Genomic DNA, 27,661 nt, shown 5'->3' with positions numbered 1-27,661 from the left:
AGTGCAGGCCTGGCAGAGCATCACCAGGGAAGAAACCCAGCATCTGGTGATGTCTATGGGTTCCAGACTTCAGGCAGTCATTGACTGCAAAGGATTTGCAACCAAGTATTGAAACCCACTATTTAATTCATGATTATGTTAGTTTGTCCAAATACTTTTGAGCCCCCCAAAATTGGGGGGACCACATATAAACATGGGCGTAATTCCTACACTGTTCACCCAATATGGATGTAACTACCCTCAAATTAAAATGAAATTCTATACTTAAAGCACATTTTGATTGTTTCCTTAAAATCTATTGTGGTGGTGTACAGATCCAAAATGATGACAATTGTGTCACTGTCCAAATATTTATGGACCTAACTGTATGTAGGATGTTGACCATTTCAAACAGAATTCTCACGTACCCTTCTCCGATAAGCACCATACAGTCAGAAAATATTTGCAAACAATACTTGGGCACTATAGTCACATTATCAAGGAGCAATGCAATTTCAACTACCCAACAGCTGTCCCTGAAAATGTTGCCATAATCCATTGAAGTTCAAATTTTACATCACCAAGGGTTAAGTATACGTTTCTTGGTAAACAACTTCCAAGAATAAGAGCATCGATGAACACACTGAAGATATAAACCCATAATTATTCACAAAACCTGTTTAAACATGTTCCACGAGACACTGCAGTTGTTTTTTTTGTTTTTTTAATTGAAAAAGAACAATAGGTCTCCTATCAAAACTAAATCCCTGAACTAAGACGCACACTACACATTTAAAAGCTAAACCCCGGAAATGCAATCAAATCCAGGTTTTAGAAGAAATAGGCTACTGCATTTGCAAATAAATGTACTATAATTTTGTAGAGTATTTCACCAGTTGATGTCTCAGCGAATGTATACCGATCAATGGTTCATTTAGAAAAAATAGTGTTATTAATTTCAAAAGACATGACTCAAAAATAGATTACAATTAAATTGATACAAATCATGAATTGTAAACTTGTGAAACATGCTGCTCAATTCACTGTATTATATAAATAATAACTTTGATAGTTTAAAAAATTGCCTGTACTCAATTAACTTTCATTTCAGAGTTCAATCTAAGGAAGTGATAAGAAGAATGCAATTAAGCAAACCTGAACCATGTGTGTAGAAAAAAGCTAAGGTATGTTTTTATACTGTGTTAAATTAAAAGGTCTATATTTAGCTAATTTGAACAGAGAAAAAGGCAAAGGTTTGCTGCAAGTCAATTTAAAAATGGTTTAAAACTCAAACATCCTTTTTCTCCTTTATTAGGATACCAACTGTAACCCACCTGAGTCTTCTTTTCAAAATTGGGAGTTGAAGATCAAATTCTTGATCTAGTTTTCATCCCCTGTGAGCCAATAGATATTTAATACAGCATTTTCATAATTCCACATCCTTCACTTTTTTCTTGGCTTTAGGCTGATGATTTAAGAATATGTGCAGTAAATGCATGGTTTAAAAGCCAAAAGTAGGACTGTGGACCAAAAATGTGCATCCAATTATCACAGAGTAATTAATTTGGTTATTTCAATTAGGTAATTAACTGCTTCACTGCTTCATTAACGGTTTTTCTATTGTGTTAAAAAATAACATACAAACCTTGTGTGAACGAGTTCAGAATTCCCATTAATCTCCACACAAAGTTACTGGTTTATCAAGTGGATCCTGTTGGATATCCTAAAGCTGTGCCAGAAGAATGACCAACCATTATTTCTGTTTACTCTGGGGAGACATTCCAGTTTTGGACAGAGCCCTGTAATAAACGTTTCTGCAGACACTGAGGGGTTTTCATGTTTACCATGGATATCTTTGGACCGAAAATGAAGGGTGGGGATGCCTCGGCCAGGGTTGTCTACACGCAAGCTGAAACTCAATACACTGCAGGGCAGGGCTGTGTGGGGAGCACTATTATTGTATTATATTAAAAATAGGACAAAGGACAGATGTGAGTCACAAAGTTCTAAATGATTAAAAACAAAAAACACTACAAAGAAAGTGGGAGGAAAAAGAAAAAAAGAGAGAAAATCCCCTGTACAGATGTGCACGTGCCAAGGCCTCGCTTCAGTTTTCAGCAGTAGGACTTACCTTGAGCCTGGCTTCCACAGAGGCCTTCTTGCGAGCCTCCCTCCGGCGATACTGCTCCACTTTATCCAGCTGGTCTGGCCGCTGCAACATCCCGGCCACTCTCTGCACGGCCGTGGCCACAGCCTCTCTGTCTGTCTCCTCCATTGTGACAGCAGACCCTCAGCTAAAAGACACAACTCTGTGAGCACCTTGTGTCAGTCAGGAAAGATTTATGTAAAAGTTGCAGCCAAGCAGCATGCAAACCTAACTTGGTATATGCATTATGTTTCAAAATCAAAGAATAAATAAGATAAATTACAGATCTGTCAGCAGAAACAAGATCTGTCATGTTGAATTTTGTAAAAGTGTAAAAGTTTAATTCAAAAGGCAAATCCAATGTTGAACAGAATGGAAATGCTAGGATGGGAAATACAAAAATTATACATATACTTACAAAACGTTTGAACCTTGCAGTGGAAACAAATATTGTACTCTATGACTCTGAAAACCAAACAGTAGACAGATCCAAAATGTTGGTTTCTTTGAACATTGAACAGTATACTTATTTGCATGGCATGATAAAAAGATTGCCTAGTTCAGAGAAAATTACAGGGTGTCCATATAAAACCAAGCAGGCTCATAAAGCAACCTCGCTAGCCCGACGTCCCGGGGCTATAGTGTTTTCCAGTCGGGCTACCAAAATGCATCACCGGCCTGCCCGACCGGCTCTCTGAAATAGTGTAATCAAATCCCTCCCTTGATTCACGTCATTCACTGTCTTGACTTGTTATTTTAAGGAACAATACGATCGCGGAAGTTTTTGATCATCAGATTTGACCGCAGTGAAGTTGAGCTTCAAACCGTGTATCGACTGCGCAGTGGCGCGCAATGAAGTCTGGCCTCAGGTCGATTTCCGTCTTTGTTAAAAGTCGGCGGCCAGAGCGAAGAGTAAGAGCGGTGCGGGGGCGGGGTTTTCTCCAGTAAGAGCGGGGGGGAGGGGATGGGACGGGGTTTTCTCCGGTAACAGCGGAGGAGGTGGGGGGGCAGACCGGGTCGGCTCCCGGGCCGCATATTGGGGGCTCAGGAACACGCGGTGCAATTTGTCCTGAATCTCCGCGCTGGAGCTCGTTTTAAGAGAAATACATGAATAAAAAACGAAGCCCCACTTTCACGTGAATGCCTCACTTTGCGTGTCAGAATGTCTGAATCCATGTGCGACACACACTACCATATATTCTGCGATATAAACAGCATAACATAATTAGAGCACCATTTACTTGCCTCACAAAACTCTGGTATTATTATTATATTGAATTTATTGCCACACTTTAATATGTGAATTATTCCATCAGAAAATGAACACATTACCGTTGCCAGGCTTTTATTCGAGTTTAATGGATAAAACAGCAGAGCTGCACGCTCGGGTTTATGTCGCGACTCTGAGCACGGAACGTTCGATCTCAACGGGAGACCAAAACCGAGTGCAGCGTTAATCACTGTCTCTCACGATTATAACTCGCTATTAAATCAATCGTACATGACCAAACATCAATATCCCCAATGTATGTAAAAATACTTCTAGTTAAGACCTCATGTCAAACATTATCTTGTTCTCCCTTGTTTTTATGCCCCTTCTACTGGTAACTTAAACACGCCGTGCTGAAACTCATGTGTCTGGCGTTGCGCTGCAGGAGACATTTGTTTTGTCTAGGAAACAGAGGGTGTCGATTAGAGGAGTCGCTTCTAACTGGAGTGAGGTTGTTAGTGGAGTTCCACAGGGGTCAGTACTAGGGCCTTTGCTTTTTCTAATCTATATTAATGATCTGGACTCTGGGATAGTTAGCAAACTTGTCAAATTTGCAGATGATAATAAAATAGGTGGCTCAGCAGATACAATCTTGGCAGCACAGGCTATTCAAAGAGACTTAGATAATATTCAGTTGTGGGCCGACACCTGGCAGATGAAATACAATGTGGAAGTGCAAGATATTACATGCAGGTAACAAAAATGTCCACTATAATTACACTATGGGAGGTACAGATCTAGATGAGTAACGCATGAGAAAGACCTAGGAGTCTATGTGGTCTCCTCACTTTCTCCATCCAAACAATGTGGGGAAGCAGTAAAAAAAGGCAAACAGGATGTTAGGGTATATTGTCAAAAGTGTAGAATTGAGAACAAGGGCAGTAATGTTCAGACTGTACAATGCACTAGTTAGAGCTCATCTGGATACTGTGTGCAGTTCTGGGCTCCACACTTCAAGAAAGATATCGCTGCTCTAGAGGCAGTTCAGAGGAGAGCAACCATACTTTTTTCCAGGTCTGAAGGGAATGTCCTACTGAGAGACTGAGGAACTGAACCTTTTCACCCTGGAACAGAGGAGACTACGTGGGAACTTGATCCAAGTCTTCAAAATCATGAAAGGCATCGACCACATCAAACCAGAGGAGCTTGTCCAGATCAGCAGGGACACACGCACCCAGGGACACAAATGGAAATTGGGCTTCAAGGCATTAAAAACGGAAAACAGGAGACACTTCTTTACACAGAGAGTTGTCACAATCTAGAATAAACTACCCAGCGATGTGGTTGAAGCTGAAAGTTTGGGAACATTTAAAAATAGACTGGATAGTATCCTTGGATCACTTAGATATTAATGGACACCAAATGAGCATGATGGGTCGAATGGCCTCCTCTCGTTTGTAAACTGTCTTATGTTCTTATGTTCCGCCAGGCGGCACCGAAAATTTTGGTCGCTCCACTTCTTTAAGGCAAAAGTCTCCGTGAACCACTGTGATTGGACCCATACACTGCTACTTAATTTAACCCTGCACTGGTACCATGAAAAAAGTTACACTGACATTGGGGTGGGGTCACAGAGACCCCATGGTACCACAGCGGGAAAGTAGAGGGTTTCACCAAAATGGGTGTGTTGGTGCTAGATAAATGGTTCAGTAGAAATACAAATAAATCACATTCATTCCCTTTACCTCATATTTTCAAAAGGTAACTCACTCAGCACCAAGAAGACACTTACATGATAGATTAATAGAAATTTCAGTTCAGTTAGAACCAGATGCACATTTGTATTAATGATTCTAATTTGATTATTTTAAATCTGATTGTTGATTGTTGTGTTTTGAAAAAGTTTTTGATTGATGTTTGGACTCAAATCTATGAGGTGTCACAGTAGTTCCAAAAATGGAAATGGTGGGTCATGTATGGACTGTGTACTTTGGGTTTCACATGGAATACATTGGTTTGTGTGCATACAATATTGGTTAACAAACGTGCTATAATGTGCTGGTTGTGTTTATTGCTTTGCTGGTGCAATACATGCATCTGTGAGGGTACAGTACTGGTCAGTATGTATAACATTACATATATACATTTAAACTAAATGCTCATACCTTGCATTTACTTCTGCTCAGCAATGGGTTTGTAAGAAGGAGGAATCTAGGATTATGTAACTTGGGGCATTAGACCATATTCATAAAACTTTCATGGTTTGTTTCTAGACCTAGAGTAGCACTACTCTAACTAAAATACCATCAGGAAACCCACGACTAGTGCTACCAACCCTCAAGAGTGCTAATGTATGTTAACACAACTAAATTAAAGGTTTACTTTACTTATTTGCCCTTAAGGGTTTCTTATTCACTTTAAAAAGTTCTAATATGACATGACATTTTATGAAAATGGGCCTTTATATCACAATTCACAGCCATAGAGACATATGGTTCCCACCCAAATTCTCAGGAAATTATACTGAACAGGCATAGACCCAACAAGGCACAGAACACAAACAAAACATGTCTTACAATGCACTAACATCCGCATGGAATCCAATGTATTCAACATGCAAATCGACACACCAATGTCAAGTGCAAACAAACTGTATTCATGGAAACTGACTGGATGCACACAATCTAATGTTCGGTGTGTGTGCAATACAAACAATGTTGTATTTGCACAAATCAAGAATGCATAGCCTACACGATATGCAGCCAACCAGTAGTGTATGAACGATATACACATGATACAAAAACATTAAACATTATTAGGCCTATATATTAATTTGGATAATGCCTTTAACACAGGAAAATTCCATTCAAATGCACAAATGCAATACAAACTGACAAAGTTTAGAAAGTGACATAGTGCCTAATGTATGATACAGGTGACCAGGAACAGAATATATAGTATAAGACACAGTAGCTTTAGCAAATGAAATGAGGCATTACAATTCAATACCTTCATTTAAAAGTAAACATTTGGTAGGAGTATGTTTTTCACAGATGAACTATTAGGGTGAATCCATGTAGTAGATGACAAACAGAAGGGTTTACCTCCTCTTTGCAACAATCATCATCACAAGCTCATCCCTAACCACTTTTTTCTTTTCTTTTTTAATAATTGTATAACACCCAAGCCAAGCCAATTAGGCAAGTGGAAGGAACCTATTGTCTTGTTAATTAAAATTAGGAAAACTGCATAATGTAGGACAGCAAAGGACTATTTTGTTTTTCAATCTACTGATTTGAAAAACTAGTAGAAACATTCCCCCCCAAAAAAGATAAATTAAACAATTTAAAACTGTTAATCCCTTAATGATGTAAACACTTTACAAATAAGTATTATTATTATTATTATTATGTCATGTAGTAGCCTATATGTTGAAGATTTCACACTGTCACTTGGGAAAAAGCAGAATCCTATTTCAGTTAAACTAATCTACCTATTAATTTTGTTGGCGAATCTGTAGTAAATGAAGACTGTTCAATTGAGCTTGTGAAAGGATCAGACCTTGAGAGTGTTTATTACACAATGTGCCAATCAAAGAAGAAAAAAGACACTGCTCGCCCAATTTACATTAAAACCATCAGGAAAGTGCCAGTGTTATTGCTATGACTTTAAACCCTTAGTGGAAAAGAAATGATTGTTATAAAAGGGTGGATTTGTTAATATTTACACATCAACTAAAGAGGCTACGTTTTACTTACCTGTTTTTATTTAATGGTATGCTTATTATAGAGATCATTTTAACCACGTCAACAAAAGTCAGATTTCAACCCGAGCGAGCAGATATAATTTAAGGATCAATACATAACAAACATGATTAAACCAGAATTTGATTGCTTGTTTTCAACCTGAAAAAATTGAAAACAAACCACAGGCCCGAGTGAAGACAGAGCCAGGACGCTGTCTTTATTCATATTTAGTGACGATGTAAGTATTAATTCACCATACCCCTACCTGCGATTAATATCCGTTGTGTTTGAGAATATACCGTTAATGAACGCCTTGCATTAATACAATAAATCCATATTTTTTACTTCAAGAAAATCCTACCCTTCTTGATTGTTGGTTGTTGGTTGTTGTACACCGCCCGACAGCTGACAGGCACAACTTCCTGTTCGTCGTGCATTGCATTGTGGGCATTGTAGTTCATTAAACATGTTTTTCCAAAAGCAAAGTAAAGACTACAAATAAAAGCCAAAGCTAACAGAAAAAAAAAAAAAAAGTTGTTTTCTTCTTTGTTAAATTATAATGTTCTCCGTGGCAGTTGTATGTATTCAGTTAGTTAATAGTTGTTTTTTTATTAATTCAGTTCCAGACTATACACTCACCTAAAGGATTATTAGGAACACCTGTTCAATTTCTCATTAATGCAATTATCTAACCAACCAATCACATGGCAGTTGCTTCAATGCATTTAGGGGTGTGGTCCTGGTCAAGACAATCTCCTGAACTCCAAACTGAATGTCTGAATGGGAAAGAAAGGTGATTTAAGCAATTTTGAGCGTGGCATGGTTGTTGGTGCCAGACGGGCCGGTCTGAGTATTTCACAATCTGCTCAGTTACTGGGATTTTCACGCACAACCATTTCTAGGGTTTACAAAGAATGGTGTGAAAAGGGAAAAACATCCAGTATGCGCCAGTCCTGTGGGCGAAAATGCCTTGTTGATGCTAGAGGTCAGAGGAGAATGGGCCGACTGATTCAAGCTGATAGAAGAGCAACTTTGACTGAAATAACCACTCGTTACAACCGAGGTATGCAGCAAAGCATTTGTGAAGCCACAACACGTACAACCTTGAGGCGGATGGGCTACAACAGCAGAAGACCCCACCGGGTACCACTCATCTCCACTACAAATAGGAAAAAGAGGCTACAATTTGCACAAGCTCACCAAAATTGGACAGTTGAAGACTGGAAAAATGTTGCCTGGTCTGATGAGTCTCGATCTGTGTTGAGACATTCAGATGGTAGAGTCAGAATTTGGCGTAAACAGAATGAGAACATGGATCCATCATGCCTTGTTACCACTGTGCAGGCTGGTGGTGGTGGTGTAATGGTGTGGGGGATGTTTTCTTGGCACACTTTAGGCCCCTTAGTGCCAATTGGGCATCGTTTAAATGCCACGGCCTACCTGAGCATTGTTTCTGACCATGTCCATCCCTTTATGACCACCATGTACTCATCCTCTGATGGCTACTTCCAGCAGGATAATGCACCATGTCACAAAGGTCGAATCATTTCAAATTGGTTTCTTGAACATGACAATGAGTTCACTGTACTAAACTGGCCCCCACAGTCACCAGATCTCAACCCAATAGAGCATCTTTGGGATGTGGTGGAACGGGAGCTTCGTGCCCTGGATGTGCATCCCACAAATCTCCATCAACTGCAAGATGCTATCCTATCAATATGGGCCAACATTTCTAAAGAATGCTTTCAGCACCTTGTTGAATCAATGCCACGTAGAATTAAGGCAGTTCTGAAGGCGGAAGGGGGTCAAACACAGTATTAGTATGGTGTTCCTAATAATCCTTTAGGTGAGTGTATATATATAAGGATTAATTAATTGGTTATTTCAGTCAAAGTTGCTCTTCTGTCAGCTTGAATCAGTCGGCCCATTCTCCTCTGACCTCTAGCATCAACAAGGCATTTTCGCCCACAGGACTGGCGCATACTGGATGTTTTTCCCTTTTCACACCATTCTTTGTAAACCCTAGAAATGGTTGTGCGTGAAAATCCCAGTAACTGAGCAGATTGTGAAATACTCAGACCGGCCCGTCTGGTACCAACAACCATGCCACGCTCAAAATTGCTTAAATCACCTTTCTTTCCCATTCAGACATTCAGTTTGGAGTTCAGGAGATTGTCTTGACCAGGACCACACCCCTAAATGCATTGAAGCAACTGCCATGTGATTGGTTGGTTAGATAATTGCATTAATGAGAAATTGAACAGGTGTTCCTAATAATCCTTTAGGTGAGTGTATATATATATATATATATATATACAGTGAGGGAAAAAAGTATTTGATCCCCTGTTGATTTTGTACGTTTGCCCACTGACAAAGAAATGATCAGTCTATAATGTTAATGGTAGGTGTATTTTAACAGTGAGAGACAGAATAACAACACAAAAATCCAGAAAAACGCATTTCAAAAAAGTTATAAATTCATTTGCATGTTAATGAGGGAAATAAGTATTTGATCCCCTATCAATCAGCAAGATTTCTGGCTCCCAGGTGTCTTTTATACAGGTAACGAGCTGAGATTAGGAGCACTCTCTTAAAGGGAGTGCTCCTAATCTCAGCTCGTTACCTGTATAAAAGACACCTGTCCACAGAAGCAATCAATCCATCAGATTCCAAACTCTCCACCATGGCCAAGACCAAAGAGCTGTCCAAGGATGTCAGGGACAAGATTGTAGACCTACACAAGGCTGGAATGGGCTACAAGACCATCGCCAAGCAGCTTGGTGAGAAGGTGACAACAGTTGGTGCGATTATTCGCAAATGGAAGAAACACAAAATAACTGTCAGTCTCCCTCGGTCTGGGGCTCCATGCAAGATCTCACCTCTTGGAGTTTCAATGATCATGAGAACGGTGAGGAATCAGCCCAGAACTACACGGGAGGATCTTGTTAATGATCTCAAGGCAGCTGGGACCATAGTCACCAAGAAAACAATTGGTAACACACTATGCCGTGAAGGACTGAAATCCTGCAGCGCCCGCAAGGTCCCCCTGCTCAAGAAAGCACATGTACAGGCCCGTCTGAAGTTTGCCAATGAACATCTGAATGATTCAGAGGAGAACTGGGTGAAAGTGTTGTGGTCAGATGAGACCAAAATCGAGCTCTTTGGCATCAACTCAACTTCGTCAGCCTCGAAACCTTAATGACTTAATGAGGATCTGCAAAGAGGAGTGGGACAAAATCCCTCCTGAGATGTGTGCAAACCTGGTGGCTAACTACAAGAAACGTCTGACCTCTGTGATTGCCAACAAGGGTTTTGCCACCAAGTACTAAGTTGAAGGGGTCAAATACTTATTTCCCTCATTAACATGCAAATCCATTTAGAATGTATGTATTTATTCCCCACACTCCTCAAAATACTTTGTAATTATGCAAAAGATAAAGATTAAGCTGTATATACTAACTGCTGAAGAAAACATGTATTTATTGATGCGAGTCAGATTCTCTAATGTTTACTGTTGACATCAGTCTCCAATCTTGACAACACCCATCCTCTATCTAGCCAACTTTGACAAGGACCAAACATTTGCTGGGAACAGGGACACTGGACTATCAACTCTCCTGATATTAATCTGCAATGTAAAACAAATGGTATTGTACTCTTAACCGATATTTAGTGTGTTACAGTCATATCAGACACACCTCTAAATATTGTTTAACATGAGGATGCTTTTAGAGTACAGAAGAAACTTCCTTTTTGGTTTGGTTTTTTCTGACAGGCTTATATCCAGCCCTTGCTACATATTGAAATGGTTAAAATAGATAGTTCTGGCAGATGCTGATGGTGCTGATCCTTCCTCTTAATATATAGTTTCAGAGTACAGTAAAGTTTTCACAGGATGTGAAGCTTGGCTATGAATAAAGATGTATGTATTGTATTTAGTTTATTATGAATAATATTATGTCAATAAACATGTTAAAAAAGGCAGCAGATATCATAAGATTATATAAATATGTGCAGTGGCTTTGCTAGCATATGGCTATAATATCCCCTTGGCTGCATCCAATTAGGAAGGTGTCCCTTGTTCAGAAGTATTCCCAGACAGGGCTAAGAGCTCAGGTTTCAGTTACATAACTCATTCAAAGGGACCTGTCCACCAGAATTTACACCACATTTATCATACTCTGGGCGCCATTCCTGCAAATCTGGTCTTCATCTCATCAGTTTTTAATGCAGACAAAAAAAATCAGTGGGAAGAACACATAAGGTGAAGTACCTCAGTACATTTCATAGAAACGTCTTAAAAAATTTAAATGGACACCCACCACATGTATGTATATATATATATATATATATATATATATATATGTATATATATATATATGTATATGTGTATATATATATATATATATATATATATATATTGTGTCTATTTTAATACAGTCTCTTCACTCTTTAAGGCCTGGGTAATAACAGAATCTTTTTGCTGACCTAGACCTACTAGTTTTCTTGTCTTAACAATAATATATGGTCTAGCATATAGTATATCTTGAAATTACAAAATATACATTCACTAGATCTGTTATCAATCATCAACATGTTGGGTGTATTTGTAATATTCTGGCAATTCAAATGGGACACGGAAAAAAATTATTCATACTTCAACTGGTCACAAGTAACTGAATTAAGTTTTCTCAATTCAAAAATAACAATTTGTTGAAATTAATATCTTAAGTTAGTGGAACCTGTTTTTGTAATTGTTACAAAACTAATGATTTGGGTTTAATTTAAATCAACACTTTTATTTATTATAAATTAACTATTTGCTTTAGGTCAAACCAGATTCTTAATTTTAAACCCTAACCTCCAGTTCACTAAAACAAACCCAAGTTTGTTCAAAAACAAAAAAAAAGTCAATTTAAAATCCAATCCAGTAATATGTATTTACTGTCCAATAATGTGCCATACACATGACAAAAATTAGAATTTGAAGCCACTATCATTGACACTGTTTTGGGAAAAGACCCTTAAAGAACATGTCACCAACAGCAAACATGCCAATTAATACAGCAGCATAAACAGACTTGGAATGCCTTACTAAGTAATTTAGCAACACAACATGCCAGAGGACATATGTGCACTGCCACTTCCTTTTCAAATAAATCAAGACAGTTCTCTCCTTTCTCTCCTTCTCAGTGTGAAGTCTGTCACATCCCACCCTTTCCTTCCCCACACAAAACAAAATGTAAACAGTTTGCAGGTAAACGTGCATACAAGACATTAATACAAGACACAACCAAACTAGGCAAGCATATCAGTTTAGGGAACACTCTCTAGACAGACATTTGGACCCTCTCCTCCTCTCTCCCTTTCCAGCCCAAACCATGTTAACATTTTACAAACTTAAAAAAAAAAAAAATGTGCAGAGTAGAGAGAAGAATGACCCTGAATAAAAAAAAAAATAGCCACCTTCCATCTCTCCCATGTACACAGCATTGTGTATGTTGTGGAGCTGTGGATAGCTAAGATTAAGACAGTATATGAGTCCCAACAGCACGGCGAAAGCTGATGTCACCGACTGCAGTTCGTTGAGCACTTCTACTCCCTCAGTAACAACGCCGATGTCCTCAGTACAACCTAGAGCTGCTTCCCTTCCCTACATAGCACATATATGGCCATGGTCTGCTTCTCCAGCTTCCTCTGTGCCTCATCTCCTTCAGAGTCCTGAAAAACAAGAAGAGGACACACATTAAATCTGAAATCAGAATTCATCATTAATGTACACTTGCAGATCTATGTAAGTGAAGAACTGCATTTCTTTCCCTGTGTGTCTGTGTGAACAAGGTCACTGTCTCACTGTGCTGCAGTACTGTGCTATAGTTCAACCCCCCCTATATTAAACATTACGCATGCCTTAATTCTCCCTGGTTTATGGGTCTTCCTGAGCAGTTGTCAGGCAGAAACCGAACTTACACTCATCACAGGACAGACATGCGGGCCTGTTATCTGTCTCTCCTGTCTGGTCTGCATAAAAGTGCCTGTAGTTTGTAACTTCTCTAAGACTGTTCTTGAGATGCCTCTTAAACCTCTTCCTTGCAGCTGCTTGTAATAAAAACCTTTTGATTGGAGGTGCATCTCTCTCTGGATTTCTGTGACTCTTCAGTAAGGTTTTACAATTCATGGTATTTCACAAAAAAAGTGACCTCTGAAACGGCACATGCAGACCAGTTCTAAGACTGTCCAAAAACAAAGACTGGAAACATGATCACCCTGTTTGTGATAAAAGTATATTTATTTATGAGATCACAAAAATTAAGACAATCAATGCAATCATTCTGATATCTTCCTCAGTCAAGTCTTCTTCTGTGACAGTATCATATGCTGGATCTGGCTTTGGTCTCCAGCCATCTTTTGGCCAGCACTCACACACAAACAAAATATTGACATTATTAATAACTCTCCATCCTTTTACATAAACATTGAAAAAGTCAACCAACATAGCTAAATAATGACTCCATCCATTTATAATGAGACACCCATCACTGCTATGCAAAAGTCAGACATTTTCCTACTCTGATGAAAGTAGAACTAAAACTGTGTTGAATGCAATACACCTTTATGAATAAACATTTATTCAAAAGTTGTACTTCCCTTATGCATAAGTATATGTGTTTTGCACAGCAAAGGAAACTCCTGGAAAGAGGTGTTTGGGGCAGAGCAGTGCTCATCTGAACCGACTTAATTCTGGTGATTTCAATAACATACGATCGACCTTTACATTACAGCGCTCCAGCAAAAAGGCTATAACCAAAATAGTCTAATGAAAAACACGTCCCATGAAAAATTAAATTAACTAAACTGAAATTCAACTTTTTATGAAATGAAATGAAAATTCTTTTGCCTTTCGTGGAAGATATCACATTGTTTTTGTTTATTGTAGACAAAACGGCGCCTCACTGCTGAAAACAACTGACACAATAGGATTGAGTTGATTGATCACCTGCAAAGACGACGGAACACAAAATCGCCCCAGAATGGTGGCCTTCTCTTTTTTAGCTTTGCCTTTTTGTACAATATTTTGAGCCATACCAGTGTATTTAAGAAATATGTATTTAACTTAGCTCATGCTCCAAGCTTACTACCTAGCTATAGGTAACCAAGGATTGTTTGCACACATTACAAAAATGTCGAAATGTAATACAAATTCAAATATTTTACTGGCAACATTCACTAGTTTAAAGTATTAACTGCATAACACGCAAAAATGAATGGATGTTTATTGATTATCTTGTCTCGCACATGAAAAGGAAAAGAGCAATGGCGCCTCGGATCTTTCCCCTGTCCTGATTTTTCCCCCTCGCGTATTTTGATGTTGCATGTGTCACTGATGTCAGAGTAGTATGTAATGCTCAAGCCCAAGAAATACTGAACTCAAAAAACAGGATTCATTCAAATAAAAAAATAAAAAATGCAAAGTATTTTTCCCATTGATATAATTCAAAAGAAGAAGTTGAACTAACCAAAGTACCCATTCATAAAAAATAACAGCCTGGTTATACTTTTTTCAGTGTAGCTTGGATTTTTTTTTAATTAATCTTTTAATAAAAAGTAAAATGCTCTCACACAATTGAATTTATAGCATTCAGTTATCAATTTATTTTGTTTGTATTAAGTTTGTTGTGTAAAATACTACAGTCATAAAGTTTTGCTCCCAGAATAAAATGTGTAGCATCCATTTAGATTTGAATCAAGACTTAATTAAAACACATGACATGGAATCCATTAAACACATTGTTACTGATTGCAGATGGAAAAAAAATTCATAACTTCCAGTGCATGAAACAGACTATGAAATAAATACTCCAGTTTAGAGAATGCATAAATTACAAAAGGATGGTACCGTAGACTTTGAAGAAAAATAGGTCAGCCAATGCTATCAAAAAGTATTGTCAGCTTGCAATGTATCTGTTTATCTGTTGTCCAAAATCTGCCAGTAATCATCTTAAAAGGGTTTATCCGTGTCACTGATCCATTGCGCTGGTGTTTGTTTGTTTTGCTCTGACATGCCAGTTGTAATCTGAGGAATTAAATGTCACTCAGCAAACTGGCCACAAACCCGGAAATTAAAATTAATCTGAAAACAACATGTATTGCTGTCACACTTCTTTTGCCACATTTTGGCTCAGAAGTTTTTGATTGAAAACAAATAAAATAAATAAATCGGATTATGTTAAGCATGATTAAACTCTACTGCCAAGATTGACTCAACAAAGAAACTTTCACAGTTCAGGTGGACGTTTTCACCTTTCAAAATGTACTGCACAGACTATTGACTGTTTTTTATTTAAACTATATACTATGAAGGGCCATGTTTATGGTATATTATATTACAGGTACACATATCATGTATCTCATAATAAAGGGGTAGAATAAGTCATTTGCAAAGCACCTGTATAATAACAGCTTTTAAAAAGGAAAACAATCAAACAAACAATGGCAGAATGCTTATTGGTTTCCTTAGTTTCTAAGTCATACAGTATATGTGCCCTGTAGTTTCAAAGACATAAAACTACACAAATAATTATAATGATATGTTTTAGGAGGATATTAACCAAAAATATGCTGGAAATGGCATTTCAATATTTTATATTAAAATACACTATATTTCAATATTATACAAGTCAAGAAAGCTAAATATATAAAAGCACTAATGTGTTTGATGTCATACGAAAACCACTCATGTTTTTGATGTAAGGTGAATTTTGTGTGTCTGTGGACAATCTTCATATCAATTGCTTCTAGTGTGGTGCTTTGAATAACCTGCAGGGCATTTTGCCAGTTTGTATCTTACTTAGAGTATATACTCATTTAAAAACCCAGTGTAATAACCAATTAGTTCCCATGTGTGTCTTGGCAAACTGCTCTTGAGAACTTAAAAAGTTCAGACTTACCAAATGTCCTTGGCATCATTTGTGATCATGTGTTTCTGCCAAACTCACCATTAAATGAAATCAATGATGGGATTTATTTCACTGTCAATGTATAAGAGGCATGTATAGAATAATGGTTTTACACACATACAGACCATTGCTCTTCAAATCCAATCTTTGAGGAGCTCTTAATTAGTTAATTTAACTAAGTGTGGGTCCCTTACCTGAAACATCTATAATCATACCTAAATCCACAATCATACCTGAAGTGGATTAGAATTCTCTCTCCTGGAGATGCTTGAGAATAAAGAGGAAAAGGAAAAACCTAAAATGAAAATTTTCTGCTGCATGAACCAGTCAATAAATATTTTCAATAATCTTAGATGGGTGTGTTACTCAGTGTATTTGGTTCTCATATGTCACAGCACAATGAAAAAAGGTATGCCTGTAAAAACTGCTGCATTGCGGACTTCAAGGAATGAATATCAAAAACACTGCCCCCCGTTATTAACTTTCAGCAAGTTGCTCCATTTGTATTTCAGACACCTGCTGCCCAGTGAGCTCTAAATTGTATAATGGGGAATTTCCTATTTTGAAGAATTATTGTGTGTTTGACAAGCAAGTGAAAGGGTCTTGAAATTAAACCCTCAGCCAAACAGATACAGGGAACAATTGAAATCTCACATTTGTACCCAGCCCATTGTTGGTTTAATTATCTCAGTATTTATTGAAGCCTGTGTAACCCGAAACAAAAAAGGAATTCCAGCAAGGCCCAATTATAGCCAATGTGTAACCTTAATAAATAGATATGCAATATACACTGAATGCACCAGAAACCCACTACTTGGGTCTAATTGGCTGATTGGCAGAGCAATGAGGTCACACAATACAACTGCATTCTCACTCCAGTCAATCATCTAATCAGACGCCCCTTGGGGACAGAACTTTAACCGCCATCTTGTCAATATAATAGTTTTGTGCCATAATTATATTGGTTTGTAACAGCTGTCATCTGTGCCTTGTAATAAAAACATGTAATTTTCCATTCTACTCCGTGGAACAGTAATCCGCAGAACAGTTACATCATACAGTGAATGGTGTGAAGTGCAATTCCCTCAATTAAGCGCTTCTGTTGACATACAAGATCATGACAAAAAACTAAAAACAAGAGGAGCCCATTTGGGCTGCTGTCATAGTTATTTGACTTACCAAGCAAATATATGTTTCCCTATCAATTTAACCTAAAATACATGTGTATACATATATACTTTACATATTGTTTAACATATATTTAAGTAAAATTAAAGTAGATAGTTATTAAAATCTGTTATATAGTTGTACATCATATATATATGTCATTATGGAACCCTAAAATATTATGCAATGAAACACATTCTTGTCTTCAGAGTTTATAAATCGTAACAGGCACATCAATATCTTTAGCAAGATAAGACTCAATAAAGACATCTGGACAAGATTTAATTCAAAGGTAACTGAAAATGTCAGATCAAAAAAGGAAAGGGGCAGATTTCAATCTTATCTCTGAATCAATTAAGCCCCTTTTCCAACATTCATAAAAAAAACTCCTAAAGTTATTTAAGGTAAAATATATTTTTGAAATGTTTCATTTAACAGCCTTGTATAAATCATACCAAAGACAGAGCTTTTGGTTTCCAACTTGCTGCAGCAACTGTGCTGAAATAAATTAAAAACTGAAATGGAAATTTAACAGGAAAATGTTTTTAGTTCAACTAACATAGAGTTTCCAGGAAACATCATTGGCCCAATTCACAATCACATCCAGACAAGATGTTATGAGGTCATTTTTAGTGTGCAAAGCTGTCAGATCTCTTTAAGATTATATAATATTTTTTTCCTTCTTATTTTTCTTTGCACAGAAATTTCCTGTGGCATAAATACTGACAATACAAATACTTGGAATAAACTCTTCATTGCTGTGCCCTAATAAAAAATTACATATATATATATATATATATATATATATATATATATATATTTTTTTTTTTTTTTCAAAGATCATATCAGGGATTGACAGAAACAGATGACATTTGGCCACTGAATAAAACTCTTTAAAATAGAGGTCATTCAGTTCTTTCTTTTTCTTATTTTAATTTTCATGTCTTAAAAGTCCCAAGAACCTTATGGAAAAATGAATAATTAAAATTCGTATTTAATAAACTAACATGACTGAAACACATTGTTGACCAAATTAGGTAACTCCAGGATGAATGCAACTGATGACGACCTTACATTTACTACACTACATTTACTACCACCAATGATAAGATACTGAGACTTACTGGTTCTAGAAATCTCTGACACAAAAAGTTGGTTAAAAAAAACGAATCAGTCAATCTTTTTCATGTCTGTTATGAAAGATTTATTGCTGTATTGTTGAAAAACCCACACAGAAAAATACTGAGAAATGCTGCAATACAAAGTTGCTGCTTTGCAGCTACAAGATTATCTGAAGAGTTTGTGTTTTGTTTATTAATTTATTTTCAAAGATATAGTAAAGAAAAAGAAGCCTAGTAATCCTGCATGTTTTTTCAACACCCTCAGACATTCATCTTAAATAAACAGTTCTGCTAAGTTATTGACAATAAATATAAAACACTGGATATATAACGTCATAAACAAAACACAAACAAAAACAGGAGATTTAAAAAGTGAAACAGTTTACATATGTGCATGTCAATTCGACATTATGTCTAGGTAGCAATCATATTTATTATCAAGTCCTATAGTGCAAGTTTGAAAGAAATTAAATGGTAGTAGAAGAAACAGTATCTTTATTTGAATATTAAATGTCTTGTCAATATGTTTTTGTTTAACTTGTTTGTTTTCAAACACAATTCCTAAATATACACACCTGGGATTAGTTGCCAAGCTTAAAAAGACCACAGCATGTAAAACAAGAAATGTATATATATGAAGAAGAAGACAAAACTATACAGAATAAGTTTGTGCCAACAAAAACAAACTTTGATTAGCTTTGCACTAAACACAAACCTACTTCAATAATATAATTCCAGCCTGCTCATTCACTTCGCTATTGTAACACACTCAAATCATTTTATTATGAATACAGCCAAAATGGTTGACCAAGCAACCAAGAAAGAAATGGTATCAAAAAAGGTTAAATCTTGGATACATTATTTGAGGTCCGGAATAAATGAACACATTAAGTGGCAATTTACAATTTGAGTTCTGAATGATGGGTTTCCAAAAAAACAAACAAACAAAAAAAAAAACGAATTAATTATTGGGTTAGTAATGTGCACTTGGTAGATGGATTGAAGTTCTGATTTAATCTAAATTACTTTCAGACCATTGGGTCCTTTAGTATAATATATATTTAATTCAAGGCCAACACATTGGACCAGACCAAATGAAACATTTGACCCACTAACACATTGTTCATTCTGTTGCAAACCCAGTATCAAGTGCTATGATTTAAATTTCTGAACGGTAGGTGGGTCAGCATTTTGATTTGGTCTGGGGAATAATCTATAAACAAGGAACGAAATCTACAAAAGCTACTTTAGTTGTTATTTCTGAAGCAAACTTTTGGGATTCATGATTTTGAGGACCTACACAGACACTGAACTACAAAATGATTTTCAAAATACATTTCAAATAGATGTTCCTTTTTTAAGAAACATTGGGTATCCTATGAAATTGAAAAATAATTGTTGTTTACCATAATGTGTCAATTTTCATTGTAGTTATGTAGAAGGCAAACCTTCCTATTTTTAAAATCACAATTGTTTGACATAATTGTCCTCACCTTTGTTGTATGCATTCAGAGAAAGTGTGTGATGCTCAAAAGATTGAAACATTTTAGAACCAAACAATTATTCAAATGAGTCTGTATGTGTGGATGTTGTCAAAATCCAAAATCCAAAAGTTACTGAAATGCATCAATAAGAGATATTGGAAATATCTTAAGGGAAAAAATCCTAAAGTGAAACTCCAGGTCCACTTGTTCTGTCAGTGTTTTGGTAAAGTAAACTAAGGCATCTGAAAATTCTTGCTTGTCTGAGATTATTCATAATAATAACAAAAATAATTTAGAAGATGTAAAGTCTGTAAATATAGATTTGTTTTTTATACTATAACAAGAAGTTTGAAAATCCATCTGGGCATGATGTGAAATGTCTAATCTTTTTGGAATGAGATAATGTAAGAACCAAGGGGCAATAGTGATGTGCAAGACAAGGTCTCTGTTTGAATGGATATCCCAATGTGTTTAAATGAAAGAAAGCTGGACTGTCTGCACTGCATCACTGACACTTTGAGAAAAGGCAGCTGTTTGTGCTTGGAGTGGGATTGGACAGTGCGAAACTCTAGTTCTTAGGATGTCAACAGAGCCAGATTGAAATTGCTGTTTTTCATACTTTATGTTTCGAATGAACAGTAGGTTGATTTTCATGTTATTTATCTTGCTGTGGAAATGTAGGAACGGTCTGGTTTGCACTGGGAACTCCAGTACATGGTAGAGATCACCTGCTGAAATTATATAAACCTAGGGCTGGGTTCAATCAAAACTTTCACCCTCCTGCTACAGCAACAGCAAACTACAAACCTGTACCTGATAGCGGTTATATTTACTTGCAGAATAAAGAAGCATCTGACAATAAATAAAGCCAACACTGAGCATTTTTTTAACTAACAAGTAGGTCAATGTCTTCATTTAATCCCAGCCCCAGGACCTACAGGTTTGTTCTTTACTATGAGCGGGTGTGCCAGTTTATCTCGCCCCTTGTGTAAGACTTTGTTTACTTATTTTTACACTTCACTGATTACAATCAGCAAGAAAACGGTACAGTACAGTCTGATTATGATACTGAGAATGTAATTACTAGAAACTGGTTTAAAATTGTATTTATTTTATCTAATATTTGCAGGAAATGTCTGACAAATAAAACGCAGACAGAATACAAAGATGTAGTGCAGAGAGTAGATTCATAAAATCGAATTTCCAAGCATTTACATTTTTTTTCTTTTTACAATATTTCGACCCTTCAGTTTTGCTTCCAAGTTCAATACGAATTCAAGAAAAGCTCCACATTTAAAACATCTGTTAACATAACAGTTTTAACCTCAAACTGCTGTTAAATAAACAAGTATCTCCCTCGTCAAATTAGCTGTAACAGTTTACAAAATTTCCTTTACTCTTCAGTTGAAACCATATTCTGTGCATATTGTAACAAAAAAGAACAGCAACATCTAATTTATACATACATATATAAATATCACTGTAGACGTTATCTATGGCTAGCGCTCACTTTTTTCTGTATTTACACTGAATTAACAGAAGCAAAAATAATTGTGCTTTATTATACATGTTTTCGTTTGTTTATTTGAAGAAAAAAAGATTCCCCCCTACCCCCGAACCATTGCAAAGCCTTTGTGTACCTTCTGTATCCTAACCGTATCACACCAATGCTAGGAAAGATATACACAACACATTAAAAACACACACATGTGAATCTAAAAATATCTGTCCTGCTATTTTATGAAAAGTGCTTTTAATAAAACTACAATTTGCATTTTCATTTTATATAGAAAAAAATAATCCCCCTCTCAAATCTCCTGTTCTGTTGGGGTAACACTGTTCTTCAACCTGAGCCATAGCCATGCACAGAAACACGCTCTGCACACTCCATTCATAAACTGAGGTCACGGACGTTGACACACTTATTGTAAGTAGGCATAGGGGTTGGATTTATGAGCACCTGAATTCATGACGCAGTTGGGCATGATATTTCTCTGTAAAGACGTTTGGATGATGTCTTGGTTTCCATCAGACCACGGTGGCGAGTCCATTGGCTCACGCTTGATAGAGTGGACCAGTTGGTGGCTTTTGAACTCATAGGTCAGTTTGTAATCCTGCTGGACGTAGCCTTTGTGATCCATGGCGCTGTTCCCGTACATGTGGCTGTCCATGCAGTTGGCGCTCTGATTGCTACCCAAGGTGTCAGAGTGAGACAGTCTTTGTGGACTGAAATGGGCCAAGTCCTTGTTCAGGACACATTTCAGCGGCCTGTTCCCAGCACACATGTTTTGGTAGTGGCCGTTGAATTGCGGGGCAGCTTTGTTCTTTTGACAGGGCGAATATTGCTCATAGTAGTCTGCTTCAGTCTTGAGCTGCACCCCTTCAGCGTAGCCCATGCTGTACCTCTTGTCCACGTGCTCTTTGCACATCCACCCTCGGTTCTGGGGCATGCCGTACATATCACAGCCATTCTCGGAGTCGGAGTCCTGCTCTATCTTGATGGGCGCTTCAGAAAGCATGTGGGTGTCATAGCACTCTGCGTGGGGCATATACGAGTTTTCTGTTTTAATACCCTCGGTGCAATAGCCGTCCATGTCTGGATTTTGCAGATTGCTGTAAAGTTTAGCTAGGCCACCATCCATCCTGCCATTATGACAGTTTGGAGACATTTTATAAGCGCCAGGTTTTCCGAAATGACTGGATTTTCCTACCCTGCTTGGAAGGTGGTTTATGTTTTGGCCGGCTCTTATTGGTCCAGTTGCGAGCCTCATGGTCCACGGGTTTTCTACACCGTGAGCCTTTTGCCCACCCATGGACGTTTTGCAGAAATTTAATGGCTCTTCTTGGGTATAAAATCCTTCATTTTTACACATTTCCATCTTGTGTTTCATTTCGTCTTTTGTGACTGGTGTCCAGGGGGTGTGATGGCGAAGTTGTCCAGACATGGTATTGGAGCAATTCAGCAGCAAAACCTCCCCACCGTCACTCATTCCTCCAGTTCCTCCATGCTTCTTAATACCGTCTTCTTTGTCACTGAAGGAGGTGAAAAGAAAGCTTGTTATCGTTTCACATCTGACATGAAATCTTGCAAAGTCTGCATCAAAAACAAAGAGAATCAAAGATTGTCATGTCACAGCCATGCGTGTATGGGAGATGGTCCTGCAGAATCTCTTGAAGAATTTCTCAATACCTTTATTAACTTTATATCACTTTCTTTTTTTCACCAAATTAAGATAAATATTTTTATCTTGTGACATTTTAAAAGAGTTTATTCATAATATCACCTCATTTAATTATTCATAACTTATTGGATTTATGTGGTATTAAAAAGTCGATTTTCTTAGTTTAGATACAAATACAAAAAGTAAATTACCCATAGGCTGAAAGACTTTAATGGGAAACTCATTTAAGAGAGGGAAATATCCAAGCACAGCATATGCAAAATCTGCAACTATTTTAATGTGAAAATATGAGTACTTTTTTGTATTTCTGTTTTTTTCTATTTTTGTATTTTTCTCATTTAGGAAGTACAGTCAATTACATTAGTCATAATAATCAATTTTAAGCAATAATAAAATGCATGTCTATAACATTAAATATGATTTATTTCATATTGTGAATAATTAAAATACGTAACACCTGATAACCAATGTCAAAGTGGTAACCCCATTTATTGTTTCTTCTGTCAGAGATTTACAGCGAATGTCCACAACAAACAGAAAAATTGGGTTAATACATGCATACACACACGCACACACACACACACACACACACACATATATACAACAGATAAGCCAACAACCAGAACTCCAATACCAACTCTGTCAATCAGAAAAATTGCATCTTTGAGTATTACTGAAGGCCTTTGTATTCACAATTTGTAATGGTAACATGGCTTGGACATATGCTTGCCAAAATACATCTCTTCCTACTGAAAATCGTTATAAACAACCAGTCAACGTTGTGAAGTCTAATGGCAAGCACTTTTCAGTATTATATTCATGTATTCCATGCCAATAAATTGCTCATGGATCCCAACAACCATCAGCAAACGGAGATCCATTTCAGCTTTTTGTTCCAGTGACCACGTCATTTTGACATAAAGAGGAAAAGGGAAAAGGAAAGTGCAGAATAGCAGGTAACCTCAAATGTCTACTACAGCCACGAAGAAAACTCTTAGTGTAAAAGAACTACAGGGGGCTCATATTTACATTAAGTGATTATGTCATGGGTTTTTCAAATATACTGTCATTCTCCAGTTTAGAAACAAAGGATCCCAATAGTTGCAAACTATACAAAAACAAAACAAAAAAAACTACAATATTTAGAATCAGATGTTTCATTGATAACAAAGAAGCATAAAAATACATACTTTGCAGCCTGCTGTGAGACAATGACACATTCTGGGCATCCGTTTCTGTACACAAGCTGAGCATTAGTCTGCACCCAAACCCACTGATCTTCTTTTGTAAGAACTCTGAAGACAGGAAGTCTGTTTTCTCCATTATTCAATGCTGCCACACAGGAAAAGCAAGGATTAGGGTGTTTGTTTGTATTCTCTTCTTCATTATCCTTTTTCCGAATTGTATTGCGTATGCTCACTCTAAGTACTACAAGCACACACACAAATCTCCATCTTGTTAGTGTGAAAATAAAGAGTAATCAGAAGAATTTATTTATTCTTAAAGCAATAAAATTAGGTGTATTAAGTGACAAGAAGATCATTCACAAAGAGAAGGCCTCAGAGGACTTTACTGCACTCTTCCATGGTGGCCAATAGAATGTTGTGCTCTGTACGTCTGTCATTACAATATAGTTTTCTCTTTTTAAAGCAGAATGTTCTTCTGCATCCTGTATCCATGCCTGTATACTCACACAGTCTGTATCTGGGCTTATTCTATGGTAACATTTTATTTGTAGAATGTCTTGAAGACTGAAAAGATCTCAAAGACTGAAGAGGAAATTGCATTCAGCAGAGGCAGTCTTTGATTGAGCATACCAGGTCACAGGGCAGAAGAACACCAACTGTACTTTCCCATTGTCTGTGAAGCAATTCAACAAGATTTGTTTGTTTATATTTCCTAGGTATCTCTTAGCATTTCAGTGCATCACAAGACACAAATATATGTCTATTTGACTGCATGGACTAATTATCATTCCTCTAACTTTAATTAATTGAAGGAGACCAAGAAAGTGAGCAAAGTAAGCCTGAAATGGCATTGGAGCAACGGCAGTGAGACATGTAGGCCTGTGAAAAATGACTGATTGGAAACATGGTTTTTGTCATGGCATGAGAAAGGCACCAAAGCAGTCAGAAAAAGCCATTTTAAGACTACCGTTTTCAAGAAATGCGTATCACATATTACCAAAATCAGTCGTGTTTTATGTAGTTAGGGTTACCAATTGGCCACATAAAATCCCAAAAGGCCTATCAGGTTTTTAAGTAGTTTGTGTTCTCTGGCACCACATACTAATTGATTTCCTCTGTTCAATGTATTAACAAATTACATAAGAATTAAAAAACTATACTGCTCTGACAGATTTATGGCAACTTGCAATCAGAATTTCTATTCATGGCACTCTTGACAAGTGTGTGTTCCAGACTGCAGCATGTATGTGGGCTGTATTTTCTTTTTTGAAATACAAATTCCACAAAAGCCATGACCTTCTCTATGATCTCAGCGAAGCAACTCCTTGTTGCTAACAGATGGGAACCAGTGCTCTGATATACACTGGGCCTATTGAGAGGTGAGTGGAGATGGAGTAGTTTAAAACAAAAGAGCAACCAAGTTCAATTGTAAAAGACGTACTTTTGGTATGGTTTTCAGCATTATATATCATATCAGGACAGCTGATGTGGTTGTACCACATTTTGCTCTGTGCTTCAGTTCCTGGACCTCCTTTGGCCCTTAAAATAAAAATTCATAAGTGAGTAAATGAGAATATAATTAAATAAATAGATACAAAAATGAATATGTGATGAAGTGATTTAATATTGTCTATGAATACCAGCTGTTTTCAATACAGAATCCACCAGTTATTTTATGGGACAGACTGAACCATCTATAAAATTGGAATTTGTTCATTGTGCTGATTTCTTATAGTCCTAGCAATCAGCTTGCACAGTACCCATATACAGGAATCAAGACACCTTCAGTAATACAAAAAGAGTCAAAGTCTGGCAACCAAGATATCTCCATGAAGCATCCAATAACCATAATTATTTTCACACCAGCACATCTGGACATGGAAAATATTACTGTTATGGGTTGGTTGTTATCGTTTTGCTTTGTTTTTTAGTGGAAAGCCTGCTTTCAGAAGTGTCAAGGACTATGCACAGCAGAGTGGATCACAGACTCCAGAGCAAACAACCGATCCTTTGGAACGAATATAAAAAAATATTTTATTCTGTAGCATTTATTCTCTTTCCAATAAATGTAATAACCTTAAGAATACCTCCATTCTAATATTGATTTTCCTGTGAAGATTAGTTAAAATGTATTTACTTCACTCACATGAAGTCTGTAACCAATGGGCGAGCTGACTTAAGCCTGGATTGAATAAAAAACGTCCTCTGGCTAGACACAGTAAGTCCCTGGCAAACAGAAAGCTGCCACTGAGTGACAGGTTTGGAATCTGCAGTTGCTGGTTGGGTCAAAACTTTGATTTGATTTGGTTTAGTGTTACCTCATTATTATTGTTAATAAAAGGGGTTATCCTTACACTATAACACAGGCCAAGAGAATGAGAGCAGAAGAGGAAACAACACAAACAGCCTGAAAACATGCAGAAATGCTTCTGTACAAAATGATCCAAATATGTCAGGTGAAGTTAGGATAAAGCAAGACAAACAATGTTAAATTGTTCTTTTTATACATGCATTATTTTAAAGTATACTATATTATCTTCCAGCTGGTAGATGCATCTTCCATCATGAACTTCTTCTCTGAACCCATCACAACACTGAGGTATTTTATCAAATGCTCCTTCGCACTACACACAGTGACCTTACTTGTTTTCTAACGAGGCGATGACTCCTGCCTTGTGCTTATTCCTCATGATGAGACTTTTCATTTTCATCTCTGTGATAGAGGGCAGGAGCAGAGGCACGGCCACACAAAACAAAGCCAGCTGGGGGGGCAGGGTGGCCCCCGATGCAGCCTTCTTCTTCTGCCCATACAGGAACTTCAGCCTGCCTTGAAACTGCATCGTCTGAGAAGCAAACAAATGGGAAAATGGTAGTTTCAGGCAAATCACAATCACATTTCTGTACTACTGATGATTTGCCCATTCCAAGGTTCTTAATCAGAAAATAAATAAACTGAACTCTATAGACCAAAACATCAAGTCACTCATCTATTGCAAATTCATATCTATATGTGATTGGGATTTCCATTACGTAGACATATCAAGTGACACATTTTGAATTTGCTATTTGTACTTTCGAAGATGTAATTAAATCTGGGCCAAGACTGCTAACAGACTTATTGCCAAATTGTAAATACGGTTAGTCATAGTGGTGAAGCATTTACTCGAATATAGTATACATGTGGACACTTTCATTCAAGCTGTGACAGTAACTGAGACATGCCTTGTAATGATCACTTTTATATTGTATTCATTGTGAAGGTTAATGAGAGTCAATGTATTACATAAAGTTAAACCTATTGAGGTAGTTTCCTTCAAACTAGTTTCCTTTAAAACAAGATAACAATAGCTGACATTTAAAGACTACACTGGTGACTCCAACAACTACATGTAGATACTGTGTGTAGAATAATAAACACTATATTAAATAATCTAGAGAATCAATAAATAAACCAGAGATTTGGATTTGAAAGTATTCAAATC

At 37.0% G+C, this 27,661-nt stretch overlaps 2 protein-coding genes across 3 annotated transcripts in view; both read right to left on the bottom strand.

Moving 5' to 3' along the window:
- exoc3 (exocyst complex component 3) overlaps positions 1–7,538 on the bottom strand; it is a 34,905-nt gene extending 27,367 nt beyond the window's left edge. The window contains exons 1-2 of one of the 2 annotated variants that reach the window (XM_066722060.1): positions 7,443–7,538; positions 2,111–2,273 (exon numbers count right to left, since the gene is read on the bottom strand). In XM_066722060.1, the coding sequence (XP_066578157.1) occupies positions 2,111–2,254 (144 nt within the window). In that variant the 5' untranslated portion in view covers positions 2,255–2,273; positions 7,443–7,538. Of the gene's footprint in view, positions 1–2,110; positions 2,274–7,346 lie in introns of both variants that reach the window. The other variant, XM_066722054.1, reaches the window with a different exon arrangement.
- A 10,856-nt stretch (positions 7,539–18,394) lies between these two features.
- ahrra (aryl-hydrocarbon receptor repressor a) overlaps positions 18,395–27,661 on the bottom strand; it is a 98,616-nt gene continuing 89,349 nt past the window's right edge. The window contains exons 8-9 of the mRNA XM_066722044.1: positions 26,823–27,022; positions 18,395–22,843 (exon numbers count right to left, since the gene is read on the bottom strand). Coding sequence (XP_066578141.1) covers positions 21,733–22,843; positions 26,823–27,022 — 1,311 coding nt within the window. The 3' untranslated portion in view covers positions 18,395–21,732. The remainder of the gene's footprint in view (positions 22,844–26,822; positions 27,023–27,661) is intronic.

This window comes from Amia ocellicauda, chromosome 2 (assembly GCF_036373705.1).
Source record: "Amia ocellicauda isolate fAmiCal2 chromosome 2, fAmiCal2.hap1, whole genome shotgun sequence".
Classification (NCBI taxonomy): Eukaryota; Metazoa; Chordata; class Actinopteri; order Amiiformes; family Amiidae; genus Amia; species Amia ocellicauda.
This window is presented reverse-complemented; position numbering and strand designations above follow the sequence as displayed.